General features: G+C 45.6%; 1 protein-coding gene across 4 annotated transcripts in view; it reads right to left on the bottom strand.

Annotated features, from left to right (window-relative positions):
- Nucleotides 1–15,454, bottom strand: part of LOC123774879 (uncharacterized) — an 84,294-nt gene extending 68,840 nt beyond the window's left edge. For 3 of the 4 annotated variants that reach the window (XM_069316588.1, XM_069316590.1, XM_069316587.1), the window contains exon 1: nt 15,036–15,419. Coding sequence is in view for 1 of the 4 variants with exons in the window: in XM_069316590.1 (XP_069172691.1) it covers nt 15,036–15,047 (12 nt within the window). In the remaining 3 variants the exon portion in view is untranslated. Of the gene's footprint in view, nt 1–15,035 lie in introns of all 4 variants that reach the window. The other variant, XM_069316586.1, reaches the window with a different exon arrangement.
- Between the last annotated feature and the right edge of the window lie 2,836 nt (nt 15,455–18,290).

The raw sequence follows: 18,290 nt of genomic DNA, 5'->3' as shown, positions 1-18,290 counted from the left end.
ACAATACACATTGCTGCATATTTAAACAAATATATAGTACAGTATAAAAAAAAGTATCTGCATGTAACATATATAAATTTTTAAGCGAAGAGGAACTATGTACCAAACACGGGATACATTGAGTAGCAAGGTTAGGTGGAAGTGATTTGTAAGAAGTGAATATATGTATTTGTAGGGTATATGTACTCTATATGTAACACTTGTACCTTGTCTTATGAAGCAGTGAGTTGCTGCTTGAACGTGGTAATGCTTATTTATTTTTAGATATATATTGTACAGTACAGTATAGTGAATACAGTATATTGAATAAACAGATGATATATTTAATCTTTTATTATTTATAACATTTTACTATATTAGCCTACTCGGCCATTTATTTCCGAGCTAAATCTTGAAACACCACGCTCACAAATTTTCAATGAGGGAGACTATTCCAAACTCAAAAGATAGAGATTTTGCACTCCCAAGCTAGGGATGAGCCAGAGATTTGCTTAGTTCCAGACCTGGCCTCAACCACATGGAGTAAATCTTGCAGGGACGTTTAGCCTGTGGAGAAGGCCTGGATCTTGCCTAGATCTTACCTGCAGAGGGTCTTGGGAGTTCTACTCACCGAGCCTAGCCTTGGGCCAGTCTTTTGTGCTCCTAATGGGATAAGTGACAATTCTCTTGAACCAGCTGCAACCAAGAAACCAGTCGATACAGTATTTGCTAATGTATAAGATCCGTCAGATAAGTCAAGGCACAAGGGGAGTAGAACAACTCACAGAACCCCAAGCTGGAGTTGGGATTATGGTGCAAGGATTAGGAAGACAAACATCTGCAGCTCTGCAAACCAAAAACTCTGGCTAGCACAGGTGTTGATCTAACATATGCTCCAGCAGTTATTTTCATTATTTAAAATTATGTTACAGTATTATTAAATGTTATTAAAACACACAAACTAACAAACTGCTGCCCATCCTTCTATTTTGGTAGTACAGTGTACTGTAACAAGAGGACCATAGAACTGTACATATACCGACGTACAACACAATTAGAAAATAGAAATCAGTACTGTACAATTGAATTTGGACAAACCAGAAAAGATTTTCTATTTATGTTGCAAAGACAAATTAAACCTAACCTAACCTTCCTAGGCCTACTACACAATATCTGAGAACTAATATAGCACATGTGTGTGTTATACTATGCCTAGGAATATTGAAATTTGATTTTTAGTTTATTTTTTTTTTGGGGGGGGGGGACTAAAATTAATACATAGTACCAAATTCTACTATCTAATTGCTTAAGTACATCAATCTTTGTACAATGGTTCACATAGTTACAAAAACTACAACCTAAACAGGTGGACGAGTTGTAAAATGAGGAAAATGGTTATTAAAGAGAGCTTTGTTAGGTAAGGAATAAGGATAGCATAAAAATTAAAACACATTAGGGAGAGTGGAAGGATTAATGCAGCTGACTGACTGCATAATGCAGTATAAACGTTCCCAGGCTCAGGTCCTATAGCACAGTGGTGTATTACCTCGGTTGTGAGAGATTTGATGATTGTGGTTGTGATGGAACATGTGAGGAAAGGAACAGCAAAGGTTGTGAAGGAAGGAACAGCTGTGGTTGTGAAGGAAGGAACAGCTGTGGTTGTGAAGGAAGGAACAGCTGTGGTTGTGTACTGAAGGAACAGCTTTGGTTGTAACAACGAACCAGCTAGACTCGATCTGATATTAACCCTAAATGAGTCAGACACGAGAAAAGTCAAATTAAAAGCCCCATGGGAATGGGTGGCCACAGCGTACTTACATTTGAGTCTGGTAGAAGATGCAGTAACCTATCCAAGTAAGGGATCAGAAAGGAAAAGGCTGGCTTACCAAAGAGGAAACTACAATGTGATGAGGATCTTCATAATTTGAAACAATACCCAGAAAAAAGACTGTACTGTATAAGATATGATTGACTACATCACCCAGAAATGCCAGGAAACTGCAGACAAGTTTATCCCAGCCCAAAAGGAAAAACTATTAAAAGGAACAATAGAACCCATGGTTCAATCATGCATGGAAGGAAGCAAAGCAGTTAAGTACAAGAACATGGAGAAACTACAGGAATAAGAAAACCAAAGCCAGAATTGGGGAGTAGAAGAACTCCCAGAACCCCATCATGCAGGTATACCAGAGTGCCCAGAATGCGTACCTGTTTGTGATGAGAAAAGCAGAGACAGTATGAAAATGACATCGCAAGTAAACCCAAGACCCAACAAAATTGCTTCACAGCCACATCAGGGGGAAAACAGCAGTGAAGGAACAAGTGATGAAACTGGGAAAAGAGGAGAACTAATACTCATAAAATGACAAGGTGGTGTGTGACAAACTCAACAAGAGATTTCAGGAGGTCTTCACACTACAGCAAGGAGAAGTCCCTGTACTGAGAAAGGAGGCGGTAAACCTTGGAAGAATTAGAGCTTATCAGAGATGAGGTTAAAAGGAATCTGTTGGAGCTGAATGTGACAAAGGCTGTTGGGCCTGAAAAAATCTCACCATAGATAATATAAAAGAGGGTGCAGAAACACGACGTTCCCCATTCTATGGTGTATATCAGGTCACTGGAAACAGGAAACCTACCAGAAAGCAAAGCTGGAAGACAGTTAATGTAGTCCCAATATACAAAATGGGTGAAATGCCGGAGGCACTGAACAATAGGTCAGTTTCCTTAACTTGTATACCATGCAAGATGATGGCGAAGACCAAGAGAAAAAAGCTTGTAGAACATGAGGAGAGAAGGAGCTACTCATTCCTCTCAATGTTTGTTGATACAAAAATTATGATTAGAATCAAGACAATAGGAAGATAGACTACATGACAACCAGTCTAAAAATGGTCATAAATTTTAACTCAAGTACTGTACTGTAAGTGTAAAGTAATGAAATTAGGTGAAGGGAGCAGGAGTCTGAACACAAGGTTTCATCTGTGAGGTGAAATCCTGCAAGAGTCAAGTAGAGAGAAAGATCTGGGGGTTGATATCACACCGAACCTGTCCCAAGAAGCCCACATCAAAAGGATATCAGCAGTGGCATAGGCCAGATTGGCCAATATAAGAACTGCCTTTAGAAACTTTTGTGAGGAATCATTCAAAATTTTGTACACCAGATAAGTCTGACCAATTCCATAGTCCAGCCTGGAGTCCATATCTAGTTAAACCTAATATAAAGCTAGAGAAGATTCAGAGGTATGCCACCAAACTAGTCCCAGAGCTGAGATGTTCGAGTTTCGAGGAAATGCTATGGGACAGTCCGTCTAATTACCAAAAACTACCACATACTACACACGCTTCAGAAAACTTCCTGGCAATACGTTAGTAACGAATAAATATGATATATTTACTCATTACAATGTTGGTGCTGAACATACAACATGAAAAAACATAATTTTAATCCGAAAAAGTATCTTTTTATAAAGAAATTAGACGAAAATAAAAAGCTGGTGACGCCAAATCAAGTCGACGATCCAAGCTTCGGTTAGGTTAGGTTAGGTTAGGTTTGGTTAGGTTAGGTTAGGTTAGGTTAGGTTAGGTTAGGTTAGGTTAGGTTAGGATAGGTTAGGATAGGTCAGCCTAACTTAATATATCATATTTATTCATTACTAACGTATTGCCAGGAAGTTTTCTGAAGCGTGTGTAGTATGTGGTAGTTTTTGGTAATTAGACGGACCCCTATGGGATGAAAAGTCACAATAACTTGGTTGAAAAATGTTCGACCAAACCACACACTGGAAATTGAAGAGATGACGACGTTGCGGTCCGTCCTGGACCATTATCAAGTCGACTGTGTCCAATTTTTAGTGTGGTTCGGTTAACAAATGCTATGGGAATTAATCCTCACATCCCTGGAAGACAGAACATAAGATTTGGGGAAGACCTGGGTAAATACTGATTCGGTAAGAGGGTTGTTGATTTGTGGAACCAGTTGCCACTTGGCGTGGTGGAGGTAGGGGTTTCCTTGATTGTTTCAAGCGTAGGTTAGACATATAAATGAATGAGTTTGGGTGGATATAAATAGGAACTGCCTCGTATGGCCAAAAAGGTCTTCAGCAGTTTCCTTGATTATTATGTTAACATAAGAACATAAGAATAATGGTAACAGCAGAAGGCCTATTGGCCCATACGAGGCAGCTCCTATTTATAACCACCCAATCCTACTTTCAAGCGTGGGTTGGACAAGTATATGAGTGGGATTGGGTGGTTATAAATAGGAGCTGCCTCGTATGGGCCAATAGGCCTTCTGCTGTTACCATTATTCTTATGTTCTTATGTTAACATAATAATCAAGGAAACTGCTGAAGACCTTTTGGGCCATACGAGGCAGTTCCTATTTATAACCACCCAAACTCATTCATTTATATGTCTAACCTACGCTTGAAACAATCAAGGGATCATACTTCTAATATGTTATAGGATAATTGGTTCCACAAATCAACAACTCTGTTACTGAACCAGTATTTACCCAGGTCTTTCCTAAATCTAAACTTATCTAATTGATACCCATTGTTTCGTGTTCTATTATCTGGTCGACGACCGGGCCGCGGGGTCGCTGAGCCCCGGAATCGCCTCAAGGTAAGGTGATCTCAAGGTAAGAGTTAAGGAAGACATGATCACCACCCATAAAAATCTTTTAATTGACAGGGTTACCTTGCGTTAAATTCGGTGTTCAACATCCCCGCGGTCTGTTCCCTGACCAGGCCTCCTGTGGTTGTCTGATTGGTCAACCAGGCTGTTGGACGCGGCTGTTAGCCCGGGTGGACAGAGACAAACTATTCAGCATGGACGCAACCCGAACAAGGCGACACAGGTGAAGACTTAAGTACTTAAATGGGCCACCGAACCACTTGAAACAGAGAGACGAGTTACAGCCCCGCTCCTGTGCCTGTTAAGTCCACAACGGGCTCACCCTAGCCGGTGCTACTTTGGAACTTTTGTTCTAAGTAGCTGAATCTAAAACAACAACCACTTGAAAGAATTTTTGCAGTGTCAGAGTAGTTAACAGATAGAATACATTAGGCAGTGATGTGGTGGAGGCTGACTCCATACACAGTTTCAAATGTAGATATGATAGAGCCCAGTAGGCTCAGGGATCTGTACACCAGTTGATTGACAGTTGAGAGGCGGGAACCGAGAGTCGAAGCTCTTTGAGCCCCGAAACGAAGCCCCGCAAGCATAACTAGGTAAGTATACACACACACAACCCCCCCCCCACTCCCCACACACACACGCAACCCCCCCCCCCACTCACACACACACGCACTCGCAGTTACTTTAGGAATGTATTGAGGTCCCTGACATCCCTTCAGGGTGCTACCCCACAAACATTGTCTAACTCCCTCTTAAGATATTAGCGGAACTGGTTCCACATCTGAACACAAAAATAACATCACATGAGACCAGGAGACATGGCAGGATGTGCAAAATATGCAGGCGATGAGTCACAATAACGTGGCTGAAGTATGTGGACCAGACCACACACACTAGAAGGTGAAGGGACGACGACGTTTCGGTCCGTCCTGGACCATTCTCAAGTCGATTGTCCTTCTAGTGTGTGGTCTGGTCAAAATGTGCAAAATACCCCCGTTGAAGAGCAATAGGTATGCTGAGGAAGAACTATTAAGGGCGCCTGACAGCTGGGTGGATAGTGCCTCGGATTCGTAGTCCTGAGGTTCCGGGTTCGATCCCCGGTGGAGGCAGAGACAAATGGGCAAAATGTTTCTTTCACCCATGATGTCCCCTGTTACCTAGCAGTAAATAGGTACCTGGGAGTTACAGCTGCTACGGGCTGCTTCCTGGGGATGGAGGCCTGGTCGAGGACCGGGCCCCGGGGACACTAAGCCCCGAAATCATCTCAAGATAACCTCAACATCAGAGGCCCGAGACTGTTCAACACACACTCCCGCTACACATAAGGGCCATAACTGGCCGACCCCTCACAGTGTTCAAGAGAGAACTCGACAAACACCTCCAAAGAATACCTGATCAACCAGGCTGTGACTCATACGTCAGGCTGCGAGTAGCCGCATCCTGTTGACCAGATGCAGCCTAGTCGGAGACCGGGCCGCGGTGCGGTTGATCCCCGGAAGCTACACAAAATAAGAAGATAAGAACAAAGGCAACTGCAGAAGGCCTATTGGCCCATACGAGGCAGCTTCTATTCATTACCACCCAATCCCACTCATGTACATGTCCAACCCACGCTTGAAACAATCGAGGGACCCCACCTCCACCACGTTACACGGTAATTGGTTCCACAAATCAAAAACCCTGTTACCGAACCAGTATTTACCCAAGTCTTTTACTTGGGTAAGCAGTAAGACACCAAGTAAGTAAGACAAGTAAGCAGTAAGAAGGTAGGTAGACTCCCTGGTACCTGTTTACTGCTAGGTGAACAAGGGATATCAGGTGAAAGAAAACGTGCCCAGGCCTTTTCGTCCTGCCAGGGGATCGAACCCGGGATCCGAATGTGTTCATCACAGTATACCTGGAGAGGGTTCTGGGAGTTCTACAACCCCCCCCCCCCAGCCCAGCCTAAGGCCAGGCTCGACTTGTGATAACTTGGTCCAACAGGCTGTTGCTTGGAGCGACCCCAGTGGTTGTTATAGAAAATGGGATGCTAGTGGTTGCTTTAGCATTAGGAAAAAGATGCTTATGATTACGAATGAGGACGTCTTTAAACCACAAAATGAGACTATGAATTCCGTCCACCCAACACAAACGTCGCATTTTGACGTATAAATAAGACCAAAAATCATCGTACTAGAAAATGGCAGCGACTCGCGGAATTGGCGTACTGTCCCGTTTTCTGTTTTGGGTCCTCAGGTAGGTTAGTATAAGGGGCACTTTACTACGACAGTTTCTGGACGTTGGGGCACCTTAGGACGGGCTGGGCTATGAGGAAGGGAATGCTGGCAGCTACGAGTATTGTTATGCTCTGTGAAGAAGCCTGAAGTATGAATGTGACCGAGTGGACGAAGGGCGCTTCTAGTTGCACATAAAAATAACTCCACTACGGGCTCACCATATCCCGTGCTACTTGGAACTTTGTTCCAGGTGGCAAATCTTTAACAACAACAACATTCTAGTTGCACGAGGGGGAAATCTATGTGATTATGAGGGAGGTCATGAGTATGAGTCGCGGGATACTTGATGATTTACTCATATTTTTGGGGGTGAATTCTTCTGCGGTTGCAAGCGTAAATGCTGAATTATAGGGTATAATTGTGACTGACAGGATGCCTATTGCAAGGTACTGAAGGAGTGGATGCCTGTGGCAAGGCACTGAGTGGATGCCTGTGGCAAGGCACTGAGTGAATGCCTGTGGCAAGGCACTGAGTGGATGCCTGTGGCAAGGCACTGAGTGAATGCCTGTGGCAAGGCACTGAGTGAATGCCTGTGGCAAGGCACTGAGTGGATGCCTGTGGCAAGGCACTGAGTGAATGCCTGTGGCAAGGCACTGAGTGGATGCCTGTGGCAAGGCACTGAGTGAATGCCTGTGGCAAGGCACTGAGTGAATGCCTGTGGCAAGGCACTGAGTGAATGCCTGTGGCAAGGCACTTAGGGAGTGAATGCCTGTTAATAGGTTGTGAAGGAAGGGGTGTAACTTGGGGCAAATGAGGGGGGGGGGAGATGCTTTAGGCCTCTGTATTAGGGGAAATGTCTGTGTTTGCAATAAGGCTTGTGATTGCAAAGGAGAGGCTATGTTTTATTGCAAGCTGCAAGGGGGAAAGTTTGCAACAAGCTTAGTCATTGACGGGAGGGGAGGAGATTGTTGTGGTGGTGATTGTTATTGCAAAAAAACTTGGGTAAACAATGTCTGAGCTTGTGCGGGACGATTTTGCCTGCAACAGAAGGAATGCTTGCTGTTTTGAACTACAATTTGCCTGCAACAGAAGGAATGCTTGCTGTTGTGAACTACAATTTGCCTGCAACAGAAGGAATGCTTGCTGTTGTGAACTACAATTTGCCTGCAACAGAAGGAATGCTTGCTGTTGTGAACTACACTATGCTTGCAAGCTTAGCTGTGAGTGTCCTTTTGACTGAGGGGGAAATAGTGGCCACTTAAGTGAAAACTTGCGATTATCAGACCGGAAAGCTCCATCTTCATAGCAATAAGGTTGTTTTAAAAGTTTTCTTAGTCCATACCAATCCACAAAAGAGCCTGACAGCTGAGTGAACAGGGCCCTGGATTCGTAGTCCTGAGGTTCCGGGTTCGATCCCCGGTGGAGGCGGAGACAAATGAGCAGAGTTTTTTTCACCCTGATGCGCCTGTTCATCTAGCAGTAAATAGGTACCTGGGAGTTAGACAGCATGCTACGGGCTGCTTCCTGGAGGTATGTAACAAAAGGCCTGGTCGAGGACCGGGCCGCGGAGACAATAAGCCCCGAAAAGATCAATGGGCCTTCATGGATTGAACATGTTCAAATGTCTGACAGTGAGATGCTAGGCTATGAGGGAATGAATGAACTATCAGGGAAAAGTGCCAAGCCATTACGACTATATAGCACTGGGAAGGGGTCAGGATAAGGATTTGGGATGGGACGGGGGGAAGGAATGGTGCCCAACCACTTGTATGGACGGTCGAGGATTGAACGCCGACCTGCACGAAGCGAGACCGTCGCTCTACCGTCCAGCCCAAGTGGTTGGATTGGGGCCAGGTTTCATTTGCAAGATAATGATAAATTCCTCATTATCTTGCATGTAAAATGTTGATATATGAGTGATTTATATAATTATACAATGTTTAGTGTACGAATTATTAGCCTAAATTTCCTCGAGTACTCAAAATCACTGTTCATCGCTGACAGTGAAAGCTGCTTTGAGCGTGGGAGGCATTTAGTCAGTCTAGTCTGACTAGTTTAGTCAGTCTAGTCTGACTAGTTTGGTCAGTCTAGTCTGACTAGTTTGGTCAGTCTAGTCTGACTAGTTTGGTCAGTCTAGTCTGACTAGTTTGGTCAGTCTAGTCTGACTAGTTTGGTCAGTCTAGTCTGACTAGTTTGGTCAGTCTAGCCTGACTAGTTTGGTCAGTCTAGTCTGACTAGTTTGGTCAGTCTAGTCTGACTAGTTTGGTCAGTCTAGTCAGTCTAGTCTGACTAGTTTAATCAGTCTAGTCTGACTAGTTTGGTCAGTCTAGTCTGACTAGTTTGGTCAGTCTAGTCTGACTAGTTTGGTCAGTCTAGTCTGACTAGTTTGGTCAGTCTAGTCTGACTAGTTTGGTCAGTCTAGTCTGACTAGTTTGGTCAGTCTAGTCTGGTCAGTCTAGTCTGACTAGTTTGGTCAGTCTAGTCTGACTAGTTTGGTCAGTCTAGTCTGACTAGTTTGGTCAGTCTAGTCTGACTAGTTTGGTCAGTCTAGTCTGACTAGTTTGGTCAGTCTAGTCTGACTAGTTTGGTCAGTCTAGTCTGACTAGTTTGGTCAGTCTAGTCAGACTAGTTTGGTCAGTCTAGTCAGACTAGTTTGGTCAGTCTAGTCTGACTAGTTTGGTCAGTCTAGTCTGACTAGTTTGGTCAGTCTAGTCTGACTAGTTTGGTCAGTCTAGTCTGACTAGTTTGGTCAGTCTAGTCTGACTAGTTTGGTCAGTCTAGTCTGACTAGTTTGGTCAGTCTAGTCTGACTAGTTTGGTCAGTCTAGTCTGACTAGTTTGGTCAGTCTAGTCTGACTAGTTTGGTCAGTCTAGTCTGACTAGTTTGGTCAGTCTAGTCTGACTAGTTTGGTCAGTCTAGTCTGACTAGTTTGGTCAGTCTAGTCTGACTAGTTTGGTCAGTCTAGTCTGACTAGTTTGGTCAGTCTAGTCTGACTAGTTTGGTCAGTCTAGTCTGACTAGTTTGGTCAGTCTAGTCTGACTAGTTTGGTCAGTCTAGTCTGACTAGTTTGGTCAGTCTAGTCTGACTAGTTTGGTCAGTCTAGTCTGACTAGTTTGGTCAGTCTAGTCTGACTAGTTTGGTCAGTCTAGTCTGACTAGTTTGGTCAGTCTAGTCTGACTAGTTTGGTCAGTCTAGTCTGACTAGTTTGGTCAGTCTAGTCTGACTAGTTTGGTCCGTCCAGTCTGACTAGTTTGGTCAGTGTAGTCTAGCCACACATACTAGCCTAGCCTCAAATAGCCACTCAGCCTAGCCTACCCGCCTAGCCTATCCACTTAGGGCTAGGGCAACCCACCTCTAATGGGTGGGTTGCCACCCATTAGGGATGGGATAGGTCAGGTCAACCCATCCCTAATGGGTGGGTTGCCTCAGAGGGTCAAATTCATACGGGGGGGGGGGGGGGGGGCTGACTCATGCTGCCTCAGAGGGTGGGTTGACCTTGGCATTCATCACAGGGTGGGCTGACCTTGTCATTCATCACAGGGTGGGCTGACCTAGTCATTCATCACAGGGTGGGCTGACCTTGTGATTCATCACAGGGTGGGCTGATCTAGTCATTCATCACAGGGTGGGTTGACCTTGTCATTCATCACAGGGTGGGTTGACCTTGTCATTCATCACAGGGTGGGCTGACCTTGTCATTCATCACAGGGTGGGCTGACCTTGTGATTCATCACAGGGTGGGCTGACCTAGTCATTCATCACAGGGTGGGCTGACCTTGTTATTTATCACAGGGTGGGCTGACCTAGTCATTCATCACAGGGTGGGCTGACCTTGGTCATTCATCACAGGGTGGGCTGACCTTGTTATTCATCACAGGGTGGGCTGACCTTGTCATTCATCACAGGGTGGGCTGACCTTGTCATTTATCACAGGGTGGGCTGACCTTGTCATTCATCACAGGGTGGGCTGACCTTGTCATTCATCACAGGGTGGGCTGACCTTGTGATTCATCACAGGGTGGGCTGACCTTGTGATTCATCACAGGGTGGGCTGACCTTGTGATTCATCACAGGGTGGGCTGACCTTGTTATTCATCACAGGGTGGGCTGACCTTGTCATTCATCACAGGGTGGGCTGACCTTGTTATTCATCACAGGGTGGGCTGACCTAGTCATTCATCACAGGGTGGGCTGACCTTGTCATTCATCACAGGGTGGGCTGACCTAGTCATTTATCACAGGGTGGGCTGACCTATCATTCATCACAGGGTGGGCTGACCTAGTCATTCATCACAGGGTGGGCTGACCTATCATTCATCACAGGGTGGGCTGACCTTGTTATTCATCACAGGGTGGGTTGACCTTGTCATTCATCACAGAGTTGGGCTTAATGAATGGTGGATACACACCTCCAAAGAATACCTGATTAACCAGGCTGTGATACATACGTTAGGCTACGAGCAGCCGCGTGCGTCCAACAGCCTGGTTGACCAATCCAGCAACGAGGCGGCCTGGTCGAGGACCGGGCCGCGGGGACGCTAAGCCCCGAAATCATCGCAAGGTAAGGTTACAAGCAAGGTGATCTGACCTTGTCATTCAGGTCAGACAACCTGACCAGAGGTGGTATGACCAAGTCATTAATGAAGGGGTGACCTCACTACGTTATTAACGCAATGGTGGGTTAACTATTCACTACCAATCAGGATAGTCGATATAAAGACTATCCAAAGACCAAAGACCTACCCTATTCAAAGACCAATACGAACACAAAACCCCCTCCTGTGCACCTCAGTCAAGAAAGAATAGGCAACCTAGTCATTCATGAGACGGGATTGTATATATTGACCGGTCCAGCAACCATGAGGCCTGGTCGGGGACCGGGCCGCGGGGACCTTGAGCCCCGAAATCATCGCAAGAATAAGGTACCAACCCCCGTCATCCATGAGTGTGTGCTGGTATACACGTACCCAGTCATTCATCAGTGATGAATTCACATGGATAATTCCCTTCGCGTGGATTCACATCACACTTAATCACATGGATTAAATCCCTTGACCCATCTATCCATTCACAAAGACTGGATACCTGATCCATTCAGGGAATTAGGCTAAGTCATATGAACTCAATATCCACAGAGGATAAACTACCTATGTACCTTAATGTTGTTCCGAGAATCAACGTTCCCACGGCCCGGTCTCTGCCAGGTCTCATGGTTGGTCGTCTTATCAACCAGGCTGTTGGACGCGGCTGCTCGCAGCCTGACGTATGAATCACAGCCTGGTTGATCAGGTATCCTTTGGAGGTGTTTATCGAGTTCTCTCTCTCTTGAATATCGTGAGGGTCAGAAAAGTATTGGGCCCCTCTTAATATCAAAATCTATCTATCAAAATCTATATCAAAATCTATCTATCAAAATCTATCAAAAGTATGTTGATAGAATGTCCTTTCAGCGTACTATTACACCTTGTATAGAATCAGCAGCAACTATCCATAGAGGATAGAATCAATAACATCAATCCATAACAAAACAAACAATCATTTAATACAATCCACAAAGGATAGTTAACCATGCAGAGATTAGGCCAGCTGATTCACAGATCTAGTTACAGGGATTGGTTAGGTAAAGTCTAGACCAACCATCTAATCACAGATTAGATGACTGGACCAACAGCCTACCATCCAATCACGGGGATCGGATCAGAATCACCTACAACCCAATCACAGATTGAAACAAATCTACTAAAACTCCAATCACAGTAATTGGGTCAGCTGATTCGTTTCTCCATTTACTGGGGATGAACCAGCTAAGCCCATTGGACCTATCTATTCACAAGGTTTTGAACCCACGTAGCCTAATGGTTTACGAGAGTTCACAACAACATAGATTGTTCAATTCCCCCATAATCACAGGCGTTGGATTAGCTAATCCCATTATTTATAGGGACTGGCCCAGCTGATTCCACAATGCAATCTGGTAATCCCACCACCCATTCACAGAAACTGGATCAGCTGATCCCAATAGTCTGTTTAAAGGGACTGGATCAGCTGATCCTAATAGGCTATTCATTCACAGACAGGATCAGCTGATCCTAATAGGCTATCCATTCAGAGACAGGATCAGCTGATCCTAATAGGCTATCCATTCAGAGACTGGATCAGCTGATCCTAATAGGCTATCCATTCAGAGACTGGATCAGCTGATCCTAACAGGCTATCCATTCAGAGACTGGATCAGCTGATCCTAATAGGCTATCCATTCACAGGGTCTGTTTAAGCTGATCCCAATAGGCTATATATTTACAGGGTCTAGATCAGCTGCCACATAAGTCCACTACGGGCTCACCATAGCCCGTGCTACTTGGAACTTGTTCCGAGTAGCTGAATCTATAACAACAACAACAACATCAGCTGACCTACTATCCATTCAGTATGAAGGGCAGCGGTCACCGTATCCATTAACTGGAACAGACTTACAAAAGCCTGAACCTTAAACGACTGGGAAGTCTAAATCCTATCGCCCAGAAGGTGGAAAGCAAGGCTGACCTATCCCTTAATGACTAACACTTGACTAGCCAGGCGGGCTAGCCCAATATTCAACTAAGTTACTACTGGAATGCGGGAAGAGGGAGAGGTGAAGAGTGAGAAGTGAGGGATAGAATAAAGACGTCATAAAGGTATGGAAGGGAAAGGATAGAGATTGTGCTGAAGGCTGAGAGGGTGAGGGATAGGTGGTGCTGAAGGCGGACACGGAAAGAATAGGTGGTGTTGAAGGTAGGCAGTGGAAGAATAGGTGCTGTTTAAGGCGGACACGGAAAGAATAGGTGTTGAAGGTAGGCAGTGGAAGAATAGGTGCTGTTTAAGGCGTGCAGGGAAAGAATAGGTGCTGCTGAAGGCGTGCAGGGAAAGAATAGGTGCTGCTGAAGGCGTGCAGGGAAAGAATAGGTGCTGTTGAAGGCGTGCAGGGAAAGAATAGGTGCTGCTGAAGGCGTGCAGGGAAAGAATAGGTGCTGTTGAAGGCGTGCAGGGAAAGAATAGGTGCTGTTGAAGGCGTGCAGGGAAAGAATAGGTGCTGTTGAAGGCGTGCAGGGAAAGAATAGGTGCTTTTGAAGGCGTGCAGGGAAAGAATAGGTGCTGTTCAAGACGGACATGGAAAGAATAGGTGCTACTCAAGACGGACATGGAAAGAATAGGTGCTACTCAAGACGGACATGGAAAGAATAGGTGCTACTCAAGACGGACATGGAAAGAATAGGTGCTACTCAAGACGGACATGGAAAGAATAGGTGCTACTCAAGACGGACATGGAAAGAAAAGGTGCTGCTCAAGACGGACATGGAAAGAATAGGTGCTGCTCAAGACGGACATGGAAAGAATAGGTGCTGCTCAAGACGGACATGGAAAGAATATGTGCTGCTCAAGACGGACATGGAAAGAATAGGTGCTGCTCAAGACGGACATGGAAAGAATAGGTGCTGCTGAGGGCGGAAAGATACAGAATAGGTGCTGCTGAGGGCGGAAAGATACAGAATAGGTGCTGCTGAGGGCGGAAAGATACAGAATAGGTGCTGCTGAGGGCGGAAAGATACAGAATAGGTGCTGCTGAGGGCGGAAAGATACAGAATAGGTGCTGCTGAAAGCGGGCATAGGCAGAATAGGTGCTGGTGAAGGGGAGCAGGGAAAGAATAGGTGCTGCTGAAGGGGGGCAGGGAAAGAATAGGTGCTGCTGAAGGGGGGCAGGGAAAGAATAGGTGCTGCTGAAGGGGGGCAGGGAAAGAATAGGTGCTGCTGAAGGGGGGCAGGGAAAGAATATGTGCTTCTCAAGGGAGGAAGAGGCAGAATAGGTGCTACTAAAGGCCAACAGAGCCAGAACAAATGACGCTAAACGCCGAAAAATAAGTCCAACAAAAAGTTAGCAGCTCCACAAAAGTTATATTGAGTGCCTCCACACAAGTACTTTTTGGCACTGGCTTATGCCCCCCCTTGTGTAGGGGGTGCCAATAGGGGGTAGAGGGAGTGCCCATGGCTTCCTAGAAGGCACTAGCGAGAGGGAGAAAAGGGAAAAAGACACCTCTTCCCCCCTTAAACTATTAACCCAAAAATCACCCATTTAGGGAGGAGAAAACCTCGATTTGTGACACCCAAATTAACCCTTTAAATCCCCCCTTTTTTCTCTATTAATTCCTCAATGACAAGTACACATACCTTTGGAGACATAAATAGCGGAGAGAACTGATGCAGTACTGCGGTCCGGCGCGACCCAATACTCCCACAAATTCGATTAATCGTCGACTGCTTTCATTTCCTCTTGGGAAGGGGCGTTGTTTTGGTTCAGGTTTTTGGGGGTCCAAAGAGTTACTACACACAAGACGGGTCAACCTACAACCGCCCGCTTCACTTAAAGGCTCATTACGCCACTATTAGCACTCGCTTCGCCTCTTCAAGCACACCCACATGAGCCCAATTGCCTCCGACATCCTCCGCTTACCTTGAACCCCGTCACTATGGCGCCTTTCGAATTTTATTTAGATAATTTTTTGCTCAAAAATATTCCGTCCGACCGTCCCTCTGACGGCCGCCAGCGACACTAACTCCACGCCTCTCCGCCACACGCAAGATTATGCACGCTGAATTCCCTTAACTCGCACGCAAACTTGGGGTTATCCCCGGTGCTATCGGTGTTAAAGTGGATTATACGGGGATATATTGCCTCGTAGCGGAGATCAAAGCCGTGGTGAAAGTTGTGAGGAAATATCTCGAATGTACGACACGTTTCCTATCCACCGGCAGCAACATGCGGCCACCCAGCTGATTTGGCTCAAAGACACGATAACTTTATCCAATATTTCCAAACCCTGGCGACCAGGACGAGTATGGTCACACAACACCCACACACCAGCACACACACGTTCCAAATGCACCACTCCATACGCAGCAACGCCTGCGCAAACCCGCGTACTAATAGAGCGACTAAAAGCAAACTGGTTACCGCAATGGAGCTCTTTGCGGAAGGGGGGAAGTGGGAGAGAGAGGGGGAGAAGGGGCTGGGGGAATAATAAATTTTTATATGGCCTCTGTGCCTCAGATAATGGAGAACGCCGGCATTCCATATCAGGTGGGATGGTTAGCCTCGCTCCCACCTCCATCCCACCTTCCTTCACTCCCATGTTGCATAGAGTAATGAACGGAAAAACACACATCAAAATGGACTTAACTCCGTGGAAGTCTTGTGTATAAAAAAAACACAAAAAGAGGCTAGTGTGTGTGTGTGTAATACTAATTTAGTATTCACGTCAGGGTTACTGAGAATTACGACAGGGCTTTGTATTGGGGATATAAAGTTAGGAGTCCGTACTTATCATGGCTAGGCTTCTCAATGTTTATTCTGTATATTATGCGCCCAATGGGAGTCTATATAGTCATATATACCGACCGGCCCCCCGACCAGGGAAGCTGCTTCATTCTCACAACCGCTAAAATTAACTATAATTCGAAAAAAAGGTAAAAAAAAGGGAGGAGGAGGAGTCCCTTGGACCCGTTTCTGGTGCGATGCCAACCTTTACTTCTTTGTTAAATTTTGGCTGGCGTGGTCTGGGAGGGCGGGCGGAGGGGGTCTGTTTGACTTATGATTAGTATATTGGCTCTTTCTCTCTTATCTCTACTTGACCTAAACAGCCATATGCCTCCCCTCCCATAGATAACAATGCATGGTGTCCCATACAGCTGCTAAACCCCTCCCCTGCTAACCCCTACCTATCCCCCTATCACCTGACCAACCAACAAACCGCTAAGAGTGGGTGGAACGGGTAAAATGGGATAGAGGGAGAGGAAATAATCAATATCGACCCTGGGACTCATAATTAACCCCCCCCCCCCACGAAATTTCATCAATTGTAGATAGAGGTTGGCTGCCCTGCCTCCGCCACCACCCCTTACACTTTTGACGGGGGTTGGCAACCCTGAAATTATTTTTCCTGGCCTCAATTTTCATGTTGAAACGGAAACACCTGTCAGCCTTCAGGCGGTTACTTTAAATGGTTTTGTTATACGGGCTGCCATTATCTGCGTTTCCCTCCCGCTCTATGGAGAGTTTCTAATCCTCTGGGGAGTTGATTTTTGTAATCTGTGTGTTTGTGTGTGTGTGTGTGTTCACCCAGTTGTGTGTGCGTGAGTGAACTCACCTAGTTGCGTGTGTGTGAGCTCACCTAGTTGTGTGTGTGTGCGTGTGTGTGTGTGTGTGAGCTCACTTAGTTGTGTGTGCGTGTGTGTACTCACCTAGTTGTGTGTGTGTGCGTGTGTGTGTGTGTGTGAGCTCACTTAGTTGTGTGTGCGTGTGTGTACTCACCTAGTTGTGTGTGTGTGCTCACCCAGTTGTGTGTGTGTGTGTGTACTCACTTAGTTGTGTGTGTGCGTGCGTGTGTGTACTCACCTAGTTGCGTGTGTGTGTGTGAGCTCACCCAGTTGTGTGTGCGTGTGTGTACTCACCTAGTTGTGTGTGTGCGTGAGTGTACTCACCTAGTTGTGTGTGTGTGTGTGCGTGCGTGTGCGTGTGTTTAGTGGCTTGTGTATCTTGTTACCTGTGAAATTAACCCCCTCTTCCTCCCCCCCCATCAGATTTCCCCCAGCATTCACATCATCAATAATTACGAAAAATAACGCCAACCTATTTCTTTCTTCTTTCATTTTGGATATACGTATTTTAACACTGGATAATTGTTCATTTCGGGTTAATTATCTTGTGTAAATACTTGGCTTACGCTGGGATTGGCTAGACTGTTTATTAAGGGAATACAAGAGTGTTTTGAAAGTGGACACGTTCACAGATGCACGATAATTCCCGAACCGGCACATAGTTACCTCACAGTGAGAGATGGATCCGCCTCTCATCTTCCCCCTCCCCCTTCTTCTTCCCTCACTACCCTCCTCCCCCCCCCTGGCCTCTATCTCTCACTCATAACTCATACTCCTCACTCTTGCCTTTATCTCATCCACTTTCCTCATCCTCGTTTCGGTAACGTACGATGCACGATATCTTAATATTCTCACCAATATTTTCCTCATTCAGGCATCTTATATGTGCGTATATCTCTCACTCACACTACACTCTCTCTCATACAACACTCTCCCTCACACTACACACTAATGTGAAGCCTCACATTACTTTCCCGCTTTCCTGAAGGAAGTATATTAGAGTACATGTAGAACTTAAGTTTGAATTCACTGTGGTCTCTCGACTCGTAAGTTCCCGATATAAAAACGAAGGCGCTTGTTCCGTAAGCCCCTCCGTTGTTACTAATTGCCTCGTTCACCCTAGTTCACCCTAACAGGGTGAAAATCACCCTAACGGTCTATGTTCCCGTGTTCAATAACTTAGTCGCGATGTGAACGTGTTTTGTATGTCGTATTCATGGTTTATTTTGTCTAGCTGTGGTTGTTAACAACCTTCCTGGCTTCTACTGG

Source organism: Procambarus clarkii, chromosome 84 (assembly GCF_040958095.1).
Source record: "Procambarus clarkii isolate CNS0578487 chromosome 84, FALCON_Pclarkii_2.0, whole genome shotgun sequence".
In the NCBI taxonomy this organism is placed as follows: Eukaryota; Metazoa; Arthropoda; class Malacostraca; order Decapoda; family Cambaridae; genus Procambarus; species Procambarus clarkii.
The sequence above is the reverse complement of the archived record's forward strand: the minus strand, read 5'-3'. Positions and strand labels throughout refer to the sequence as shown.